This window comes from Syzygium oleosum, unplaced genomic scaffold (genome assembly GCF_021117445.2).
Source record: "Syzygium oleosum isolate NSW1041296 unplaced genomic scaffold, Sole_v2.1 Sole_v2.05, whole genome shotgun sequence".
NCBI classification, from domain to species: Eukaryota; Viridiplantae; Streptophyta; class Magnoliopsida; order Myrtales; family Myrtaceae; genus Syzygium; species Syzygium oleosum.
Window position 1 is genome coordinate 11,930,114 of NW_026607489.1, and position 18,488 is coordinate 11,948,601.

At 42.7% G+C, this 18,488-nt stretch overlaps 3 protein-coding genes across 4 annotated transcripts; 1 reads left to right on the forward strand and 2 right to left on the reverse strand.

The window, feature by feature from the left end:
* The first annotated feature begins 217 nt into the window (after nt 1-217).
* Nucleotides 218-3,837, forward strand: LOC115678422 (D-glycerate 3-kinase, chloroplastic). Of its 2 annotated transcripts, XM_030601818.2 has the most exons (12): nt 222-483; nt 1,135-1,535; nt 1,845-1,924; nt 2,001-2,052; nt 2,128-2,169; nt 2,276-2,354; nt 2,432-2,463; nt 2,540-2,608; nt 2,955-3,029; nt 3,110-3,226; nt 3,363-3,413; nt 3,517-3,837. In XM_030601818.2, exons 1-12 carry the CDS (start codon nt 300-302, stop codon nt 3,649-3,651), a joined length of 1,317 nt encoding a protein of 438 aa, XP_030457678.2. In that variant the 5' UTR covers nt 222-299; the 3' UTR covers nt 3,652-3,837. The 2 variants fall into 2 exon arrangements, with proteins under 2 accessions (XP_056167390.1, XP_030457678.2); XM_056311415.1 differs by lacking the exons at nt 1,845-1,924; nt 2,001-2,052 and having other exon boundaries at nt 218-483.
* A 104-nt stretch (nt 3,838-3,941) lies between these two features.
* On the reverse strand, nt 3,942-8,741 carry LOC115678455 (protein CDI). Its single transcript, XM_030601861.2, has 3 exons — nt 8,585-8,741; nt 4,787-7,987; nt 3,942-4,224 (listed from the first exon to the last, which is right to left on the reverse strand). The coding sequence occupies exon 2, from the start codon at nt 7,869-7,871 to the stop codon at nt 7,113-7,115; it is 759 nt and encodes a 252-aa protein (XP_030457721.1). The 5' UTR covers nt 7,872-7,987; nt 8,585-8,741; the 3' UTR covers nt 3,942-4,224; nt 4,787-7,112.
* A 4,390-nt stretch (nt 8,742-13,131) lies between these two features.
* On the reverse strand, nt 13,132-15,992 carry LOC115678257 (auxin-induced protein 22C-like). Its single transcript, XM_030601595.2, has 3 exons — nt 15,467-15,992; nt 14,979-15,072; nt 13,132-13,496 (listed from the first exon to the last, which is right to left on the reverse strand). The coding sequence occupies exons 1-3, from the start codon at nt 15,843-15,845 to the stop codon at nt 13,382-13,384; spliced, it is 588 nt and encodes a 195-aa protein (XP_030457455.1). The 5' UTR covers nt 15,846-15,992; the 3' UTR covers nt 13,132-13,381.
* Nucleotides 15,993-18,488: the final 2,496 nt, after the last annotated feature.

Here is an 18,488-nt window from a genome sequence, read left to right on the forward strand (position 1 = left end):
CGGTTCCCTTGGGAACCACCGGTTCCGGTCCGGTTCCAAGCGATTCCGGTCGGTCCGGGCGGGTCCCGGTTCTTTTGCACACCCCTAAGTAAAATTACGGAGGCCTCTAATTTTTCCGGAAGGGGTGGGGCCCGGGGAAGGCAACAGAAAAACGAACACTGCGAACCCCCGATTTTTCCTTCATGTCGCTGCTCGTTTATTGGACCGAACGTCACTCCATTTCCATCGCTTCTTATCTCTCCACTTTCGTCCTCCTCCTTCTCCTCCTCCTCCTCCGAGCGAGAGAGAGCGAGAGAGAGATGGCGGTTCTGAGCGCGCTCTCGCCGCCGTCGACGGCCGCCTCGCTCTCCGCGTGCTCGTCCTCCGCTGCTCGCGGCGACGGACCCAGGCCGCGCGCGGCGGCCCCGTGCCGCCATCCGACCGGCCTCGCGCCGTCCGCTCGTCCCTCCGAGGTCTCCCCCTCCCCTCTCCGCGCCCGATCAGGTGACTCTCTTCTCCTTGCTCGCTCCGTTTCGGCTGCTCTCGCGCGCTTGTGATTACTCGCGAAGTCCACCGGCTTCCTTCGATGCGCTCTTCTGGTGCTGCTGCTGTTGCCGCCGCCGCCGGGGGGGAATGAGATTCCGGAATTTGCTTTTGGCGGTGTCGTGCGTGCGAGCGCAGCAGTGATGTCGGTCCACTTTGTTTCGGATTAAATAATTGGCTGTATCCGATTATTCTGTTTGAATTTTTTTTTTCTCTTCTTCTATTTATGGATTTTCGAGTCGCAGCCTGCATCTCGTTCCGTTTCCTTCCGCGATGGGAAACGTCCGTTCTGCTCTTGGAATAAGCTGGAGCATCGCCCATTCGCTGGTCCCGATGTTTGTTGAACTTTTCGTATGGTTTGAGCTTTCTAGGCAATGTCGCTTGCGTTGTTCATGAATTTGAGGTGAAACTGGAAGTCGGCACTTGAGCCCACCGATTGAATTTGATTGCGATTCGTATCTAGCTGAGCAAGTTTTCTTTTTTTTTTTAATCATGAACTGAATCTCGAGCGAATCCATCCACTCTCGGGTCGAAAAGGCTCGGTCGCCAGCTGTTCGGCGAACGATTTTGGGACGTGCCTGACGTGTTCTCGTTCCTTTCGCTTCTTTTTAGGAGCTCTTCCTGCTGCTACAGATGGATGCTCGTGGATGCAGGGCTCTTCCATTCATCGCCAGACCGGCGGCACCAGATGGAGGCTGAAACCGGTTTACTCGATATTCCCTACCAAGCCCGCCCAAGTTTCCTCCGTGCAGGACCTTTTCGATTTCATTTGCTCGGGTCCTCTCTTTGACAAGTTGGGTCTGAACCCGGAAAAGGTGGCCGAGTCCCTCGATAAATGGTTGGCCTATGGCTTACAACTCAGTCGGTTGTTTCAGCTCAATGAGCTCTACCTCACAGTTCCCCAAAAGGCTAGGTTCTATCACTACTATATTCCCGTCTTTCTGTGGTGTGAAGATCAGATTGCTCAGCACTACTCCAAGTTCAAGGAGGGGGAAGATATCCCACCTCTCGTGGTAGGTGCCATTTTGTTGTATTACCCTAAAATTCCTCGAGGCAAGAAGTCGAAGGACGGAGGACATTTGAGGAAACTTTTAGTTCTTTAGGGTCGCTGATTTCAATACTTCATGACGTTGATCCTGATGATAAACAATGACGTCAAGAATAGGGCTGATGTGGCTATCTCTGATTAATCTCTTTTTAAGAAGCAATCGACGATGTACCTGCCTAGGAGGATTCATCTAGTTGACTAGGCTCGATACAGTAATGGCCTTGTTTGTTGGTTGGTTTGTGCGAGTAAACAACAACTTTTTATCCTCGCGCAGATTGGTTTTAGTGCTCCCCAAGGTTGTGGCAAGACAACACTAGTTTTTGCCCTTGACTATCTTTTCAAGGTCACTGGCAGGTGGGATTAATAGCAAGAAGCTTAAGTTTGCTTAAATTTAGCGTATGAAGATTCTGATATACTAATCTAATGTCAGGAAATGCGCAACGTTATCGATAGATGATTTTTATTTGACAGCAGAGGGTCAGGTACTACTATCTGAGTGCAGCATTGCCTCTTCTTGATTACTTTCCATTATCAAACTGATTCTGTTCAATCTGCAGGCTAAACTGAGGGAAGAAAATCCCGGAAATGCACTTCTAGAGGTAATGATAACTTCTAAATCTAAATCTTAACTGCAGGAGTGAGGTTTATTCCTGTCCCCTACTTGTGCCCTCATCCCCATTTTCATCTCTTTACTTTTGTACCCAGTTGCGTGGAAATGCAGGAAGCCATGATCTTCAATTCTCTGTCGAAACACTCACTGCTGTGACCAATTTGACTAAGGAAGGTGGAATCTATCACCTTTATTTCACTTTTGCACATCCTGCAAGTCCATTATTAATTCTTATTGCCCCAATTTTTTAGGCATGAAGATGAAGCTACCTCGATATGATAAAGTGAGCCAACAACTCAAAACTTTTTATCTCAATGATTCAATAAAATTCACCAATGCCGAGTTCTCCTCCCTTGTAGTCTGCTTACAATGGAAAGGGTGACAGAGCTGATCCATCCACTTGGCCAGAAGTGGAAGGGCCATTAACGGTAAGAAATTTCTCGGCAAAAATGCAGCAGCAAGATGGTGAGAGGATGAACTTGCACTAGTTGAAAACTCGATTGTGTATGTCTTTTATAACCGGTAGAAGGGGCATGGACTATAGAGATGTTAAAGTCGCAATGACTTGGTAGTATAAATACTGGCAACTACGAGGCGAGCAGAATTGGTGGGGTTATATAGTGGGTTATCCTCTCTCAGGAGATGCCTGACGAAAGGTTGACTCAGCTGTGGGCATGGCTATGATCTTTTGTGGATTTGATCACCTCTTGCAGATTTGAATTTCGATTTTCTTTTATTCCATCAATGATGTTATGACTTCCGCTTGTCTTCTAGGCTGTTTTGTTTGAAGGTTGGATGCTTGGATTCAAACCCTTGCCAGCAGATGTAGTCAAAGCTGTTGATCCACAGGTTGGAACTCAAAGAATCTTGCAGATGTGTGGCTGACTTTTTTCGTCATTGGACTAATACCTTCTGTGTCTGTTATACAGCTAGAGACTGTAAACAAGAATCTTGAAGCTTATTATGATGCGTGGGACAAATTCGTCAAGGCATGGATAATCATCAAGATTCAGGACCCCAGTTGGGTCTACCAATGGCGCTTGCAGGTTGGCATCTCACCTTCCCTATGACCACATTATGTTCTATCAAATTATAGAATCCCATCTGCAAATTCACCGTGTCACTTATTTTCTCTGTCATGATTTTAACTGTGTACAAAACGTCTTGGTGAAATTTTTTCAGGCAGAAATTGCCATGAGAGAGGCCGGAAATCCGGGGATGTCTGATGAGGAGGTGCTTTCCTGTTCATCAGTCTTTGACATGCTCTGGTGTTAGTTGTACACGCAGCAGCCATCTGATTTTTGAATTCTGAGAGTAGAAGTTTTGCATTTTGTAGGTCAAAGATTTTGTCTCCCGTTACCTCCCAGGATACAAGGCTTATCTCTCGACACTCTACTCTGAAGGACCAAAGGGGTCAGACCCTGAGCATCTCCTTGTCATCGAAATTGATGAGGGGAGAAACCCGTTATAGGTAGCTAGAGGTGACTGGAACTATCAATGAGATTCTGCTGAGAATTTTCTTTTTTTTCCTGATTGTTGGGCCCGTTGCATGGTCAGTTTTGTTTTCATAACATGCCATCTTCTGTTGTTAGTCATTGTAAATTGTATATTCTATATGAAATTTTGACATGTAAATAAACTCTCTGTCATTCAGCTCGAGATGTATTGGCAGCTTATCAGGAATTGCCTTCAATCGCTTATGTGATCATAAACCTCATTCGTGGTGATCGAAAATTGGAACATCTCGACGAATCTGAAACGTAAGAGAAAGGAACTCTGGGAGGAATATCAAACAAACACGTTCATGTTATTACAGACCTCGAATCACGCACCCTTCAATTTGGTAAACCCATTTACATGACCAATTATTGGATAATGAAATCTCCAAACGACTGCACACAGAAGAAATATGGTCTTTTCAAACATTATTGTCTTTCCATAATGAAGGAACAATTCTTGGTTAAACTAGCAGCAACAGCAGATAGCCTCCAAGCAGCACTCGCAAGTCTCAAAGCAGCAACAGCAGCAGCACAGCGTGAACAAACTGCACGACCAAATTGGCTCGACTACATAAATTCAGGAGAGCAGGAGGGAGAGTAATATGACTATGATGCATTGGCAAAAACACAAAACTATGAATTCTCAGGATCTCCAAGTCTTAGTTTGTCCCTGGAGGAAATCCACAGGGGAATTTCATGCAAAACCGAACAGCAGCAAAAGAAAGAAAGAAAGAAAGAAAATAAGCAGCAGAAGAAAGAAAATAACGGCTGCTTATACCGACTGTGCGAGCCAAACGGGCATGGCTTCTCTCTGCACTGCTAGAACCGTGCCAAGCACTGTCGTGTTTATGGCTGACTATTCGATTTTGATGAGCCCTATTCGTGGGATTCGCATGAAGCTATTCACAAAGATAACCACAAAAGCAACTCTTTCGCATGTTCGGCTAAAAATAGAGGTGATTTCCGTCCTTTCTCTTGCTATGTTGTTAGTTTCTATAGGTAAATCCTTTGGCTATTTTCCGCTACCGAGGAAAGACTTGAGTAACCGTCAGAAACCTCGAAAAACTATAGAGAGCAGGAATAATAGAGAAAGAGATGTGAACGGACCATGCATATAGGCAGCCCTTCTCCTCGTTACGCTTCTGAACATGATCGAAGTACGACATCTCCTGAGCATCCGGTGCGCCCTCCATGATTGTTGCCAAGTCCGAGAGTGGGCAGAGAACGAAACTCGGAGAAATGATGAACTGGCTCCTGTTCTATCAGAGCAGCTTTATATGCTGCAGAACAGAGTCGATACCTTTTCTCCTGCTGCCGACGAAACAGAGTCGTTCCTTTCAAGGATTAGATGCAGACCGCACCTGCACCGAATGATTCCATTCATCGTGATCGTAAGGGGGGGGAGTAGGAATGGCTCATGGGTCCCTTTCCATCTGCCCCACCACTTGGATTGATGCTTCCAACTAACAGTCATGGGCATTTCGACATTGCCGCCCCCCAGAAAGGTGCTTACAGAGAGACACCTGTCCGCTCGGCAGCCCGATCCAATCCATGTGAGGTTATGTTGATATCCACGGAGGAGACACGTGATCATAGCATGAGAGATGCCGGGCTCGGATCATCACGACGCGACTACCGCGACCATCGATCGGTGTGGGGGGCACTCGAGACCCGCGATGGAAGGCCGAGATGCAAGTGCAACCACCACATATGGGACCATTGCGTGCATCACATGAAAAGGTGTCTAAAGAGTTTCTTATCGATACGTGGTTTGACCTTTTCTTTCGTTTTTTCTTTTCCCTTTATTATTCCTTTTTTTTAAGGCATTCCCCCTTGAGAAGTTCAGAAACAATTAGCCGGTAACAAATACACTAATGATTGAAGGCTGCCCGTGACCAACTGCCAATAACTTAAATCCTTATCCATCGCTATACCGCAAACATTTACTCAATTTCAGCATCTACTGTCGAGTTTCAGCTTCAGGGGGACCAACAACACTGGCATTGTCCGACCCCACATCACAGACATCGCGCTAAATTAGTCGGTCCTCAATGAAATGGCAAGATCACATTGGACAGATACAGCTAGCTCAGCCCGTCGACGCAGAGCAAATGCATTGATAGACCTTGAAAGCATATTTGCAGGATCAAAAGAGAAGAAATAGCTGAAACTATCGGCAAAATTCAGAGTAGTTACAAGATGGAGTATATTAGTCTATCCATTTCTGAGGCAAAATGGTACCAGAGACGGGCAAATTGTTGATAGTGACTGCCAAATCAACGAGAGGAACAACATTAAACGGTCATCATTCCTACTTTCCCTGAATGTGACCATCCTTGAGCTTGAACTTGGTCCAAAAGCAAAGGAAAAGAAGGAAAGTTTCAGCTTCAGCTGAACTATAGGGATCAGGATGACCAAAAAGGAAACAAACATGCAATCATGATCCCTTATATCTGAACCGAGCATCAGGACTAAGTTTTGTTAACCGTGTAAAGTGGATTGCTGTCAAATGGTTGGTAATTGACCAAAACATTGATGCTCTGAGTTTATATCATGAACTCGACAGACGTACCAACTTTGAGAAAAATATATAAAGCATTGACTTTTGATTAATATCCATCTAGGCAGGCATGAATGCTTAAGCATCAACATATCCCACAGCGATAAGGAAGAGTACGTTCCGGGAAAATTGATCACAAGAAGAGAGAGAACAACGCCATTCCCGGTCTAATGAAGTAATAACTTCGGGAGAGACTAGAAAAAGCAATGAAAAGCAACATCTAACTTCTGCAGCAACATTTTTCGGCAAGCCAAGGAGGATTGAGAATGATTAATAAAGAGAATGCTCACAGAATGCAAGCACGAAGACAGATCTTTACGATATATTGGAATTTTACAGCTTCAACTTTACTAAAGTAGTAGGAGAACTTTCATACACGGGTAATCAAACATGTCTAGTTTGTCTTGGGCAATCGACAGACCACATAGGAAAAGGGGAGCCAAAATATGCAGCGAAAAGCATTATGACAATATCTGTAGCTCTACATAAGCAGAGCTAGGCATCACTTGCAAAATTAGGTGAGTCGCAAGTGGCAAAAATGTTAATCATCTGCCAAGCGAGAGGGGGAAGATGCATCTGTTGTTAGCAAAAACCATCACAAGTCATAAATTTCTCATCGAATACTGAAATCATCTTAAGATTTATTGAATAGTTATATAAATGCTATCACATCACACTCATCTACTACAATTAAAAAATTGTAGATACTTAAGAACATCTAAAGTGTGGCATATGCCAGCAACACTCCACATTAGTAATTGCTAACAGAATTAGCATCTTCAGGCCAGAATGAAATAAAAAATTTATCAAGTAATGAGAATGAAGCATCATCACGACCTTGACTAATCATAGTAAATTAATCTTAGTACACAGCTATTCGACTTTGGCTTTGGCCTCCTTCTGATACTCTTCCGACTCTTTGGTCCATAAATCTCCAAACTCGCAGTTCTTCCAAGCTTCGAACCACGGACCTCCAAGGGTGTAATGTATGGCTTTAGGGAACGTACTGGGATCATTTTCGACAACCTTGTTATGCCCCACAAGGAAATTCCACACAAACGGTATCGAGCCAATCTCATCGTCATCAAGCCACTGAAACCTGTGCAAATAAGCACCTGTCTGGGTATTCACCACCTCAGGTGTCAACACCTTGTTTTTGGGATGTCCACAATTATACAATACCATTGAAGACCAGTTTTTCCTGGGATAGACCGTTTGCACGGCTCCATCCATCTTTGTGGTTTCTTTAGGCGTATAATCATGTTGAACACACATTACAGCATATTTATCATCCACCAGTCCCCTCAATTCTTTGATGTCCCCTAAATAGAGAAAATCACAGTCCACAAACATTGCCCAACCATCGTAATTAGCCAGATGTGGAGTCAAGAACCGACTGAATGAGAACTCAGTGCTCTCGAGCTTCCCCCTCTCCCGCCAATACAAGCCATTCTTCCTCAATTCAGATTGCTTGATGGGGTTAATCTCAAGAGGAATCGATGATCTCTTCAGAATAGAGTAGCAGCAGACCTCATAAGCAAGGTCCTCGCGTGGATCGTACCCGATGAAGATCTTGAAGGGCTTCTCCAGTGAATTGTTGATAGTAGCACCATTAGCAACGCTGTTCGTCATCTCCCTGGAGATTTCCTCAACTATTTGGAGCCTTTTGGACGGGATCCAAGATTTCCAGCTTGCCGATTAACAGACAGTGCCGTGAACAAAAAAGAGATCTAGATGGGTAGAAATTCCTGCATCAGCAAAGGAAAACGATGAAGCAAACGATAATGCACCTAAATTTGCAAGTCAAGTGCTTGTATTTGCGGAACACCCGCCACAAGATCAGAGATCAGAAACCGAAAAGGCACAACGCTAGAAACTAAACGGTTCAATCCACGGTCGACAAAACGGACCAGGAAAGAACAGAAACATTGCTTCACACATTAGTTTCACCAAATTATGCTGCATATCCCGATTTGCACCTCCTGATTGCACATTTCGACATGCTTAATGTTCCCTACGTTAAATCCCACAAACTTTTTCGGTTAATATCTAAAGAAAAAACCGAATGGACATCCGGATTCTTGCCCAGAATCGGAATGGCCTCGGCCCGCAACAGCGCCATCGCAACCCAGAAACCAAAACGCACACCCAACGCCCAAATGCAGCTTTTTTCCTCAGAAAGCACAGATTCGACGCGTACCCAGAATCGGGAAAAGAGCCGAAATTCCCGGGGGGCGCAAGAAGGATCGAGCACGTCCCCCTTGGCGCCGCTGCTGCTCAGGCGAGTATCTTGGCATTGCAGATCCAGCGCAAGAGGAAGAAGAAGAAGAAGAAGAAGAATGTACCTGGGAAGACTACGGCGGCGGCGGAGCAGATCGAGAGCGAAACGAGCGGGGGAGTCGCTTCTTCTTCTTCTTGCTTCTCGTTTCTTCTTCGTTTCTTCTTCGTTTGCTTCTTCGCTGCTTCTACCGCGATTCTCGTGGGGGGGTATTTATGAGATAGGGCAGATGGGGGGGTGACGACCGTTGGTTTGAAACGTACGGCTCGAAGATAATTGCGGATTGAAATCGCACGGGGGCCGAACACATGTCCCCCCGCATTTTGTTTTTAGGGAAATAATATCATTTTCGGGATATTATTCCCTTAATATATAATCGCGTTTTGGGTAATTCCACAGATATCGTATTAAATGCGAATATACATATACTTTATGTATTTGATTGTTTGGGTTTCTCTTACGACATATATGTATCTATATAAAGGAGGGTCTTTTAAAAGACACGGCGAATCGACTCAACGTGAATTTTATGAATTCCGGTGTTTTTTTTTATACGCAAAAAGCTATAAGATATTTCGTTATTTCTATGAAAAAATAATATCGTGAAACGAATGGGGTGGGATAATCATAACAGCATAATTATCAAATACTCGCCATGGCAAAATTGTGGATAAAAAACAGGGTATGCTATGGCAAGGCTCGGTGCTTCGATCGGCGGGAGAGAAGATTGGATTAGAAAGAAAACGAAAGCGGATAATAAATTTGGAATCGAGAAGAGAGAAGCTAAGGATTCGGAACGCCGAACGCTTTTAAAAACGCGACGTTCGAAGTCACGTGCTTAATCGCTCGAACGATCTTTTCAATACTCCGTCTTTTCGCATCGAGTACTGCACATTTGCCTTTTGGGAGTCCATCGTCGAGTTTAGGTTTTCTCTCAATAAAATGATTAACCCGGGACTCATTCGATGCAATCGATAATGACTCTAATTACGAAACTCAATAAATCTCTCTCGATGTTGATGAACCCGTAATTTTATCATAATAATAAATTCGAAGGTGTTAATTATAGCCTAATCGAAAAGCGTTCAAATTTCCCCGTTCAAATAGCTCTCCATCGCTTTGAACTTAATTCACCTTTTTTCCACTTTCAAAACGCTGATGATTTTGCACATTGGATGATAGGAACCCACGGACTTTTTTTTCCGTGGCCGCAAACCATTGACACCCTGGCGCCGCGTGCGGTGGAGCGTCTGTCGGTGGCAAATTGATGCCCTTGACTCGGAGCCATGACAAGACACCCCACACTTAAAAGCTAGCTAAGAGGGCTCCCTCCAACTTTACAAAAATGGATACACTTTTGATAAATTGATCATAAAAAATTTCAAATCAATACACCTGCGATAATTTTACCCTCCATTAGTTTCCTTTAAATTTTACAGTCAAATTTTTAAGTTGGATGACACGTGCCAGTTGATGGGTATATCGGTTTGGGGTTTTACATGTGTACCGATTTGTAATTTTCTGTGGTATTATTCTAATTTAAGGGAGGGTAAATTTGTCACAAGTGTACCGGTTTGGGGTTTTTTGTGGTAAAAAAATTAGTTTGGGGTAAATTTGTCACAGATAGTATTAACCCTACAAAAAAAAAATCCCAAATAGGGAGAAAATTGTCCAAAAAGTCTTGAACCTATTGCACTTTTGTCAATTTAGTCATAAACCTTTTAATTGTGCTAATTGAATTCTAAGCTTTTTGCCAATCGAGTCCATCGGGAGAATTTTGACAGGAAATCGCCGATGTGGATGCCAGCTATCCTACGAGGCGCTGTCAGCGCCGATGTTGATAATTTTTAATAATATTTTAATATTTTTTCGGATTTTATTTATTTATTCCTTTTCTCTTCTTTCTCTCTCTCTCTTTTTTTTTTGTCTGTCCTTTTTCCTTTGGCCGGCGAGGTCGACCTCGCGGTCTCTAGTGAAGCTCACCCCCGCCAGCCACTAGCGAGGACAAGCCTTGCTTGCCCCCTCGACCTCGCTCAACATGGTGAGGCCGACCTCCCTGTTGCTGGGGAGATGGTACTGGTCACGGCGGTTGTAGGGGTTGCGACGATGTAGGCCGGTCTGGCGTCGTCTCGGCCAGGTGGGTTGGAGTAGCAGATCACGGCTAGTCGGGGTGAGGTCGAGCCTCGCCTCTTGTGTAATTGTACCCAGCAGAAGAAGAGTAGGGCTTCCCTTTCTATTACCCAATACCCAGCAAAACATGACCCATGACCCTGAGGCCCAACAGGCCCACCTCATCTGCAATGGGCCGAAACCTGTCCCTAAAACTCAGCCTTCAAACGAGGCCCGTCGTTAGAAGTTCTGCTCATTGGGGCTCAGCAAATTTGGGTGTTGCAATGACTTTTGTTCTTACTTTCTTGACATCTTGCTTTCAATATCTGAAACTTTTACTTAGAAGATACATGCATCGCCAGTGTAGCCACAAAAAAAAAAAAAAGTTTTACACAGGTGGCATCGTCCACCTTTGATTTGAAAAGTATAACCACCCACTCTTTTAAATTAATGGCGTATTAGATCGCTTGTGTAAAACTTTATTTACACTGGAGATGAATGTTATAGTTGCTCATAACATAATGCGTGCACATTTATTTTTCTTGCAATATGTGAAACTTCGCCACTTTTTCATTCTCTCGTACTTTGAAACTATGACTTCGAGTTGATTACTTGTGTGACTCTAAATGATTGCATGAAACACCAGGATTTTTCAGAAGACCCATTTATCTAGAAGCCGTACTCTTTATTGCACTTCTCACTAACATACCTAGTTGGCCATTGATTCACTCAAAAGCACGAGCAAATAGATTAACTGCTAATTCGTCGATATAGCTACATAGACACGAAAGGAAGTTAAACAAGTGCCATGCACCGTATAGTCATGTGCTATTGATCAAATTAGTGGAACCAGTTTTTGGTAATTCAAAAGATAAATTCTTCATATTCGACAGTACAATCCTCTCTTTTTTTTTTTTTTTATCAAAAGTTGATTAACTTGCTTCCCCACATCGCCAGTACACGACCGTGCTTTCCAACCAGATTGACCTAACTCCCTTCATTCGCGGTGGAAGCTTCATGGTACCTTTCATTGTCAGCTTAAAATGGCGAAACAGTAGAGCAGCACTTCCACTAACGTTGCTGCCACTCTCTTGCTAAACTGGAAAGGCACACCTCATGTGCTCAGAGAGAGAGAGAGAGAGAGAGAGAGAGAGAGAGAGAGAGAGAGAGAGAGAGAGAGAGAGAGATGGTCATGGTGATCGTCCCGAATGCGTTCTTGAGTTGGATGTCTGACCATATAGTGCCTTTTTGCTAGATCTGGCAAGACATGGACACGATCCCCTTGCTTCAAGTCATCCTCACTTTGATCTTCGAAACCCATTTGACGAGACATCAGAAAAGTTTTCCCTCGTTGATGAGCTTTCGGTGACCGCTTGGCATGCATTTTTCTTAAGCGTATGCGAGCGTGAGAGGCCTCTGTAAATTCACGGATGCAATCATGACATGATTGCTTGGAAGTGCACTGATGGCTATGCACGGATCTTATGATTCTTGTGCTTTTTCATGCACCTAAGAAATCAAATTACAAGTCCTATAATCTCTAAAATCTTCTAAGCTTAATTTGGTGCTTTTTTCTTTTTAGGAATTTTAGTCTTTCATAGTTTCTAAAACACCCCCCCTCCCCCTCCAAAAAAATAAAATTTCTTGTCTCATGAGGAAAAGGTTTTCTTAAACAAAAAATTATCGATCCTATGACACCGTGTAGACCTAGTTCCTTATTGAAATTAAATTTCAAAAAGTGTGCCAAGTGGGATGATGTATGTGTAAAAGCAAAAAAGCTTTTCACCTCATTGTGAACTAAACACGTGGTTTGAATCAATAAATTACGAGTTACGTATTTTGGTGTGTCATACGTAGGTTATCTCATAATCAAATTAGAAAAATTAATTTATAAGTAAACAATCTTTAGAATGCATCAAATTGGAAATAAAAATATACATAACATGCTTGGATGGTGTCTCATAACTCAATCGTCTCCAGGAAATCCGATCTATTACGTCATACCTCATGAAATACGATTCATCATGCACGAAGTGAACTAAGTGTGATCTCATTCAAGAAACAAAAACCTATTTAATAAGCTTGCTCAATATTAAAGACGCATGTAGTGATTCAACCAGATCTACGTACTTTGAACAAGATGAAATGTGAAAATGCCTACTGAAGTCTCTACATGCATGTAAAGCTCCTAGCTAATATGTCATATGCAATTCAGGGACATGTTCATGCTGTGCCCACCGTAGAATAATTAGTATATGATTAAGCATATTTGTGAAAACTCAAAGCCATTTCCAGAGCCGAACTCACCAGCTTTCAAAAGGAATCTCTGCAAGTTGAAAAGTATCAACTTGAACTCATCGTTTCAAATGGCTCAGTTCCAGTTGTATTTTTCACTGCTTGTGTTTCAACTATCCTTAACCCTAAATGCCATTTTCTACGAGACAATCAGAAGCTGTAGCGCCATGGATATGTGGAGCCTATTAAGTATTAACCATATACATGATATAACGGAGACGATATATCAATTATTCAGCACACAGATAATCATCTTTGAACAGACAACAACAACTGAAAGCATCCATCTAAGTGATGTACTGCTAGTTAAGCATTCCCATGTAAGGGAGTTGTCCTTAATTCGACGAGTATTCGGCTATTCCATTAACTAATCAAGACCATGTTCTAATCTGAAGACACAACGAAGATGAGAGGAATCATGTCAAGTTCCTCCATATCACAAAAGTGTTGCTTGTTCTCATCAGTTATCGTCTTTCAAGGTGCCTTTGAGGAAGTCCCTGGTCTGCAGTATTGCAATGTCCTTGGCTTCTGATTTCTTCATTATCCTCAGCCTTCTGCACGACTCCATGAACATCCTGGTATAGCAGGACAGGCATGGATTTCGTTATAACGATGAACACGCGACCACAACGACGATGCTGACTGCAAACAACACTAGACATGACGACATCGATGAACTACATACAGATGTGCGCTGTAACTGTTCCTTAGTTTGATATTTTTTACTACTTTCCACTGACTAATTTCCAAGGGTTTCAGAAACCCAAAAACCTAATTATCAACTTGCTCTAGTCATGAACAGATCAATCGGTGCGATTTATGCATGTCCCATTTCTACAAATGATCTCTGCAATAAGAAATCAAAGACTGGGAATGAAGGAAAGAATCATCATGTGGGATGCCCTCGTGATGATGCCATGTCTTGACCAGTTCTGGCCATCGAGGACAGTTTTGTCAACTTCCCGACACCATAATGGGGGAATTGCCCATGTCGGCCACATTAGCTTTTGAGGGAGCCAGTGTCAAATGCCGAAATTATTTCGTTGACATTTATGCCAATGACTTAAAGGTCAAAAAATAAAGAAAAAAAGTTTATAAATCCTCTGTACGATTCGAGACATCTTTCACTTTTTTCCGGGTCGCTAGTTCTTCTATTTCTCCAAGTGAAATCGACCTAGAGGTTGTGCATAAGTCATGGCCGGCTCCACCTAATTTTTCTCATTAGAGAAATAATAACCATGTGTTCTAAAAATAAGAGCATTAGCTATAGTGGATCTAAAGGGTTACTTGCTTAATTCGATCTTAATTTGACTTTAGTAAAAGTTCGAACATTGAACATTATTGCCAATAACAAATCGCCTCAGGAATTTCTTCTGTATATTAACTAAGCTAGCAGGGACAAAATCGTGAGGAGAACTAGACAGTGCATGAAGGAATTTAAGTTAATCCGCGATCATCCAAATAAAATGAATTCTGAATCCTTTAAAGTTCACAAGCCTAGGGTTTGCTGTCTCTGCAGATCCAAATGGTCCAAATTAAGTTGCTAAATTTGGTGCTCTCATTCAATCAATTCCCGGGTTCTCATTGAATCAATTTTAATCATATATAGCTGCAATCCAAAATAAATGGAAATCTTTTGAAGGAGATCTAGTACTATGATGATCTAAACTTTCATGTGTTCATCAAATAAAGCGAGATCTTCACCAGGAACTAATTCTTTTCACGCATCTCTTACGAAAATGGCTCTAATGCGAAAACCAGACCTATTTCCTTTGCAATTAGGGAGCCATATAGTATAACCGCATATGCTTTTGTCTCTCTGCACGCATGGAAGAGTATTGACTTGTGCATGGTTTCAATTCGAATACCTATGCAGTTGAACATATATATATGTATGTATATGTATATATATATATATATATATATATATATATATATATATATATATTATATGATGCCTAGAACATAAGAAAAAAGAATTACTTTATTCTATGCATCAATATAATTCACATAATTATGTTAATTAATGTAAAAGGGGGATGGTTAGAGGGACTTACTCCCAAGGGACATCTCCCACAAGCATCCAATCTCCATCCTTGTCTTCATAGATGAGCTTGTATTCAGCTCCTTCCCCTTCATTAAAAGCCTCACCTACATATCAACAGGTACATTTATAACACTTGATAGGCATTTAATGGACTGATTAGTTAATTAATTAATTATGCTCTTGTTTTTGTTTCCTTCATTTTTGGGCTTCTGGTGATTTTCGTTTTCACAGCTTTCAATCTATGAAATGGCCTGAAAGAATACCTTTGTGATCTCTAAATTAGCCTAAGGTATATTGGTATACACGGAAATTGAAAATTGCCCACAGTGCTCGTACATGATTCTTCCAAGAACATGTGTGCATGGTCATCTTTCCTATCATCTTAGGGTAACAATACAATATGAAGCTCCAAACAAATGCTAACTTAATCAGCAAATTGAAAGCTACCAGGGAGAAAATTTAGAGAGAGAGAGAGAGATTGGGTTTGAAACTACTCACCAATGCCATGGCAACCAAAGAGCTTCTCCAAAGAAAATGCAAGATCAGAGTATCCCTTTTGCATGCTCAAGTCAATCTTCCTTAGGTAAAGCGCTCCGTCCATGCTCACCTTCACGTAAGCTTTTGAACCCGCCGTCGCCTCGGCCCCGTCTCCCTTCTCCTTATTGAAACTATACCTCTGCCGGTACGAGCACACCGGCGGCCACCCCACCACCTGGTTCTTCGCTGGGGCCTTCGGCTCCCTGGTGGACCCCTTCCCCTCCACGGTGGAGATCTCCGAGAACACCCTCTTGTTCGAGCTTGGCTTCGCCGCACCCCCCGGGAGGCCCAACCTGAGCTCCGTCGTGATCTCAAGCCCTACTACACCTTGTTTCTCCATTTGCACCACCTCCAAACAATCACGATGCCCTTGTTTTTCTCCTCCTCCTCCTCCTTCTTCTCAGTTTGGAGTCCCTTGCTTGATGAAGTCGACTAACTGGTGTATTTCTTTATTATGTGAAGACTTAGGTGATATGGAAAAATAAAGGGGTTAGTTTTTATACATGAAGAGGGAAGAGGGAGGACATAGTGGGAGCAATGACAGGTCAAGCGAGGGTTAACGGTCGGTCACATGAGAGGCAAAAGTGGGGTCTCCTAATTGCTGTGCTTTGTATGACCATTTAAGACCGGCACATATTATAAGTTGGGACAATGGGACAGATCCGAGGGTCGTCGATGCTCTAGGGTGATCTGGTGGGATCTCATCGTGGCCGTCTGATGAGGTGAATTGGGAACAAGCCATGTGAAGGTTCCTGATTGAGAGGGAGGGTCCTTGTTGATGACCTGCACTACACGTATTTGTGTACAATGTACATTTCCTATACAAATCGGACGAAAAAAAAGAAGTATAATGAATTACGCCCTTAGTTGATACATGGGGTTTTGGAACATTCATTATGATGTTATGTAAAGTATTTGATACGTTTTTATGTGCATGCAGTGTACACGGTCATCACATCATTGTATTCCTCCTCCACTTGTATGTAATTGCATGCTCATCATTTTTGTTCAGCAGAGCTAGCCATGCACCAAAGTCATGATGTAGTGAAGCAATGCACATGGGATTCCATCAGTGAAAGTAAATGGAGACATTCTCGGATGCATCGCGTGCGTGTGAGTCCGGTGCATCATAGCCTTTAGATTATGGGGGTTTTGTATAGGAGCTACCAACCATCAATGACTGTCGCGACCGACCTCCCCGCTCTTTTTTTCATCGACATGCAAAAGAGGGGTTTCGCCTGGTACGTGCTAAGTCTAGGTTCGGGACTTAACTCGGGCTCTCCCAAGCCCATACCATATCGCGACTTAGGGTTTAAGTATTTAACATGCAAGTGGTTTATATCAAGGAGTCGCCACTAATCGATTTGGGATGGGTTGATTAGAAACCCAAATAAGGTGATAAGGTGACTTAGGGATATTCGCAGCAAAGCTAATTTCTGCTTTTAAGGGTCTTTGATGGATGTGGGTGCGACTACTGTCGAGGTTCCATGGTTGTTAGGATCAGCATCGACGCCATTTTGTCATATGCAAAGTCCTTTCCAGTTAGACTTGTTACCATGAGTGTTCTTTACTCAATTTTGTCCTATGTAAAAGGAAAATATATGTCATTTCTATGCTAAAGTGGATGAACTTTAGGAACGAAATACACCCTTTTTGATGGACTGGGAGATCGCATGCCCCCTAGTCTACTCTTCCAATTAAGCACTTCTTCGTCATGTTTCATTCGAGAGGTCCCAACATTAGTGCTCTATCTGGCTTGCTAGCACGTCAGAGTCTAGCATGTTCCCCAGTTCATTATCTGCAAAAGAAAAGGGATGGAATGTCATTTCCACAATTTGTTAAGGAATAAGACATACCTTTTTTCTTTCAAAAGGGATAATCTTTTCTTGATCTACCCCCGACTTTTGTACGAAATGATGTTTCGCTCATCATGGTGTCAAGGAATGCTCAGCATTCTCTTTGACTCTCTGGAGCTGATATCACCCTCTGGTAGTAATGAGATTTGCCCCATGTTTCATTTGAAGGTTGGATGATCTTCGCTTGAACTGCCCCTACCAGATGAGTTGGTCCGCTAGCATCACCAGGGTCTGATGTACTCTTCAGTTTGTGTCATTTTCAAATATCCCCTTTGTAATAACAAATCAAAAAGGAATATGCTCTGAGACACGAAGTGAACGAGTTAGAAAAACAAACAGGGTTATGAACATGCACGCTTTTCCACCACCGTTCTTTTTTTGGCCCTTTTGAAAAATGATAAAACGTTTATTTTATTTTCAAAAGCTTAGAAACAAGGAAGCATGAGAAAGCCCGGGCCTCAGAACACTTTCCTTTACATGGCTGGATATCATCAACGGGCCGGTTTGGGATACTTCCTCAAGTCCTCAAAACAAAACATTTGTAATTCTTTTGAATAATTCAGGCGAATTACATTTGTTAGAATGGAAATTGCAATACTAAAATTCCAAGCATAATTAAAAATTCAGAAAACTGGGAATCTTAGAAAACAGCTGAGACTTTAGAAAGCAAGAAAAGCTCCCACATAGGGGAGGATTCAAACTATTAAATATGCCTCTATTCTAAGGGAGAAAAATTGAGTCTTCAGTTTACTCAATGACGACATCCGCGCCTTCTGCTTGATTGGGTGGTGCGTTGCGGAATGAAAACATCTTTGCATCCAATAATTTCTGGACTTTATTTTTCAAGACAACACAGTCATTGACGGAATGTCCTATTTCACCCAAATGATAGTCACATGCCTTGGAGGGATCGTAGTTGGGGAAACGCTCAGGATTTTCACACTTTGGCTCTTTAGCAAGTAACCTCTTTTCCAGTAGAATAGGCAGGATCTGAGACATAGGCAAAGGGAGTGGTGTGAACTGCTTTTTGTTATTTCGCCTTTGGGGCGGCTTGCGGCTTGAGGCCGGTTGCTATCCACTGCTCATCTGAATCATTGGGGAAGGACGAACGGTTTGGGTGTATGCAA

Bases quoted from the DNA above. Each gene is read 5' to 3' on its own strand.
- LOC115678422 (XM_030601818.2), top strand. From the start codon at position 300: ATGGCGGTTCTGAGCGCGCTCTCGCCGCCGTCGACGGCCGCCTCGCTC. The intron at 2,170-2,275 runs GTAATGATAACT...TTTTGTACCCAG, and splicing joins CCGGAAATGCACTTCTAGAG to TTGCGTGGAAATGCAGGAAG. The intron at 2,609-2,954 runs GTAAGAAATTTC...CTTGTCTTCTAG, and splicing joins AAGTGGAAGGGCCATTAACG to GCTGTTTTGTTTGAAGGTTG.
- LOC115678455 (XM_030601861.2), bottom strand. From the start codon at position 7,871: ATGACGAACAGCGTTGCTAATGGTGCTACTATCAACAATTCACTGGAG.
- LOC115678257 (XM_030601595.2), bottom strand. From the start codon at position 15,845: ATGGAGAAACAAGGTGTAGTAGGGCTTGAGATCACGACGGAGCTCAGG. The intron at 15,073-15,466 runs GTGAGTAGTTTC...GTTGATATGTAG, and splicing joins CTTTGGTTGCCATGGCATTG to GTGAGGCTTTTAATGAAGGG. The intron at 13,497-14,978 runs GTAAGTCCCTCT...CTGCTATACCAG, and splicing joins GTGGGAGATGTCCCTTGGGA to GATGTTCATGGAGTCGTGCA.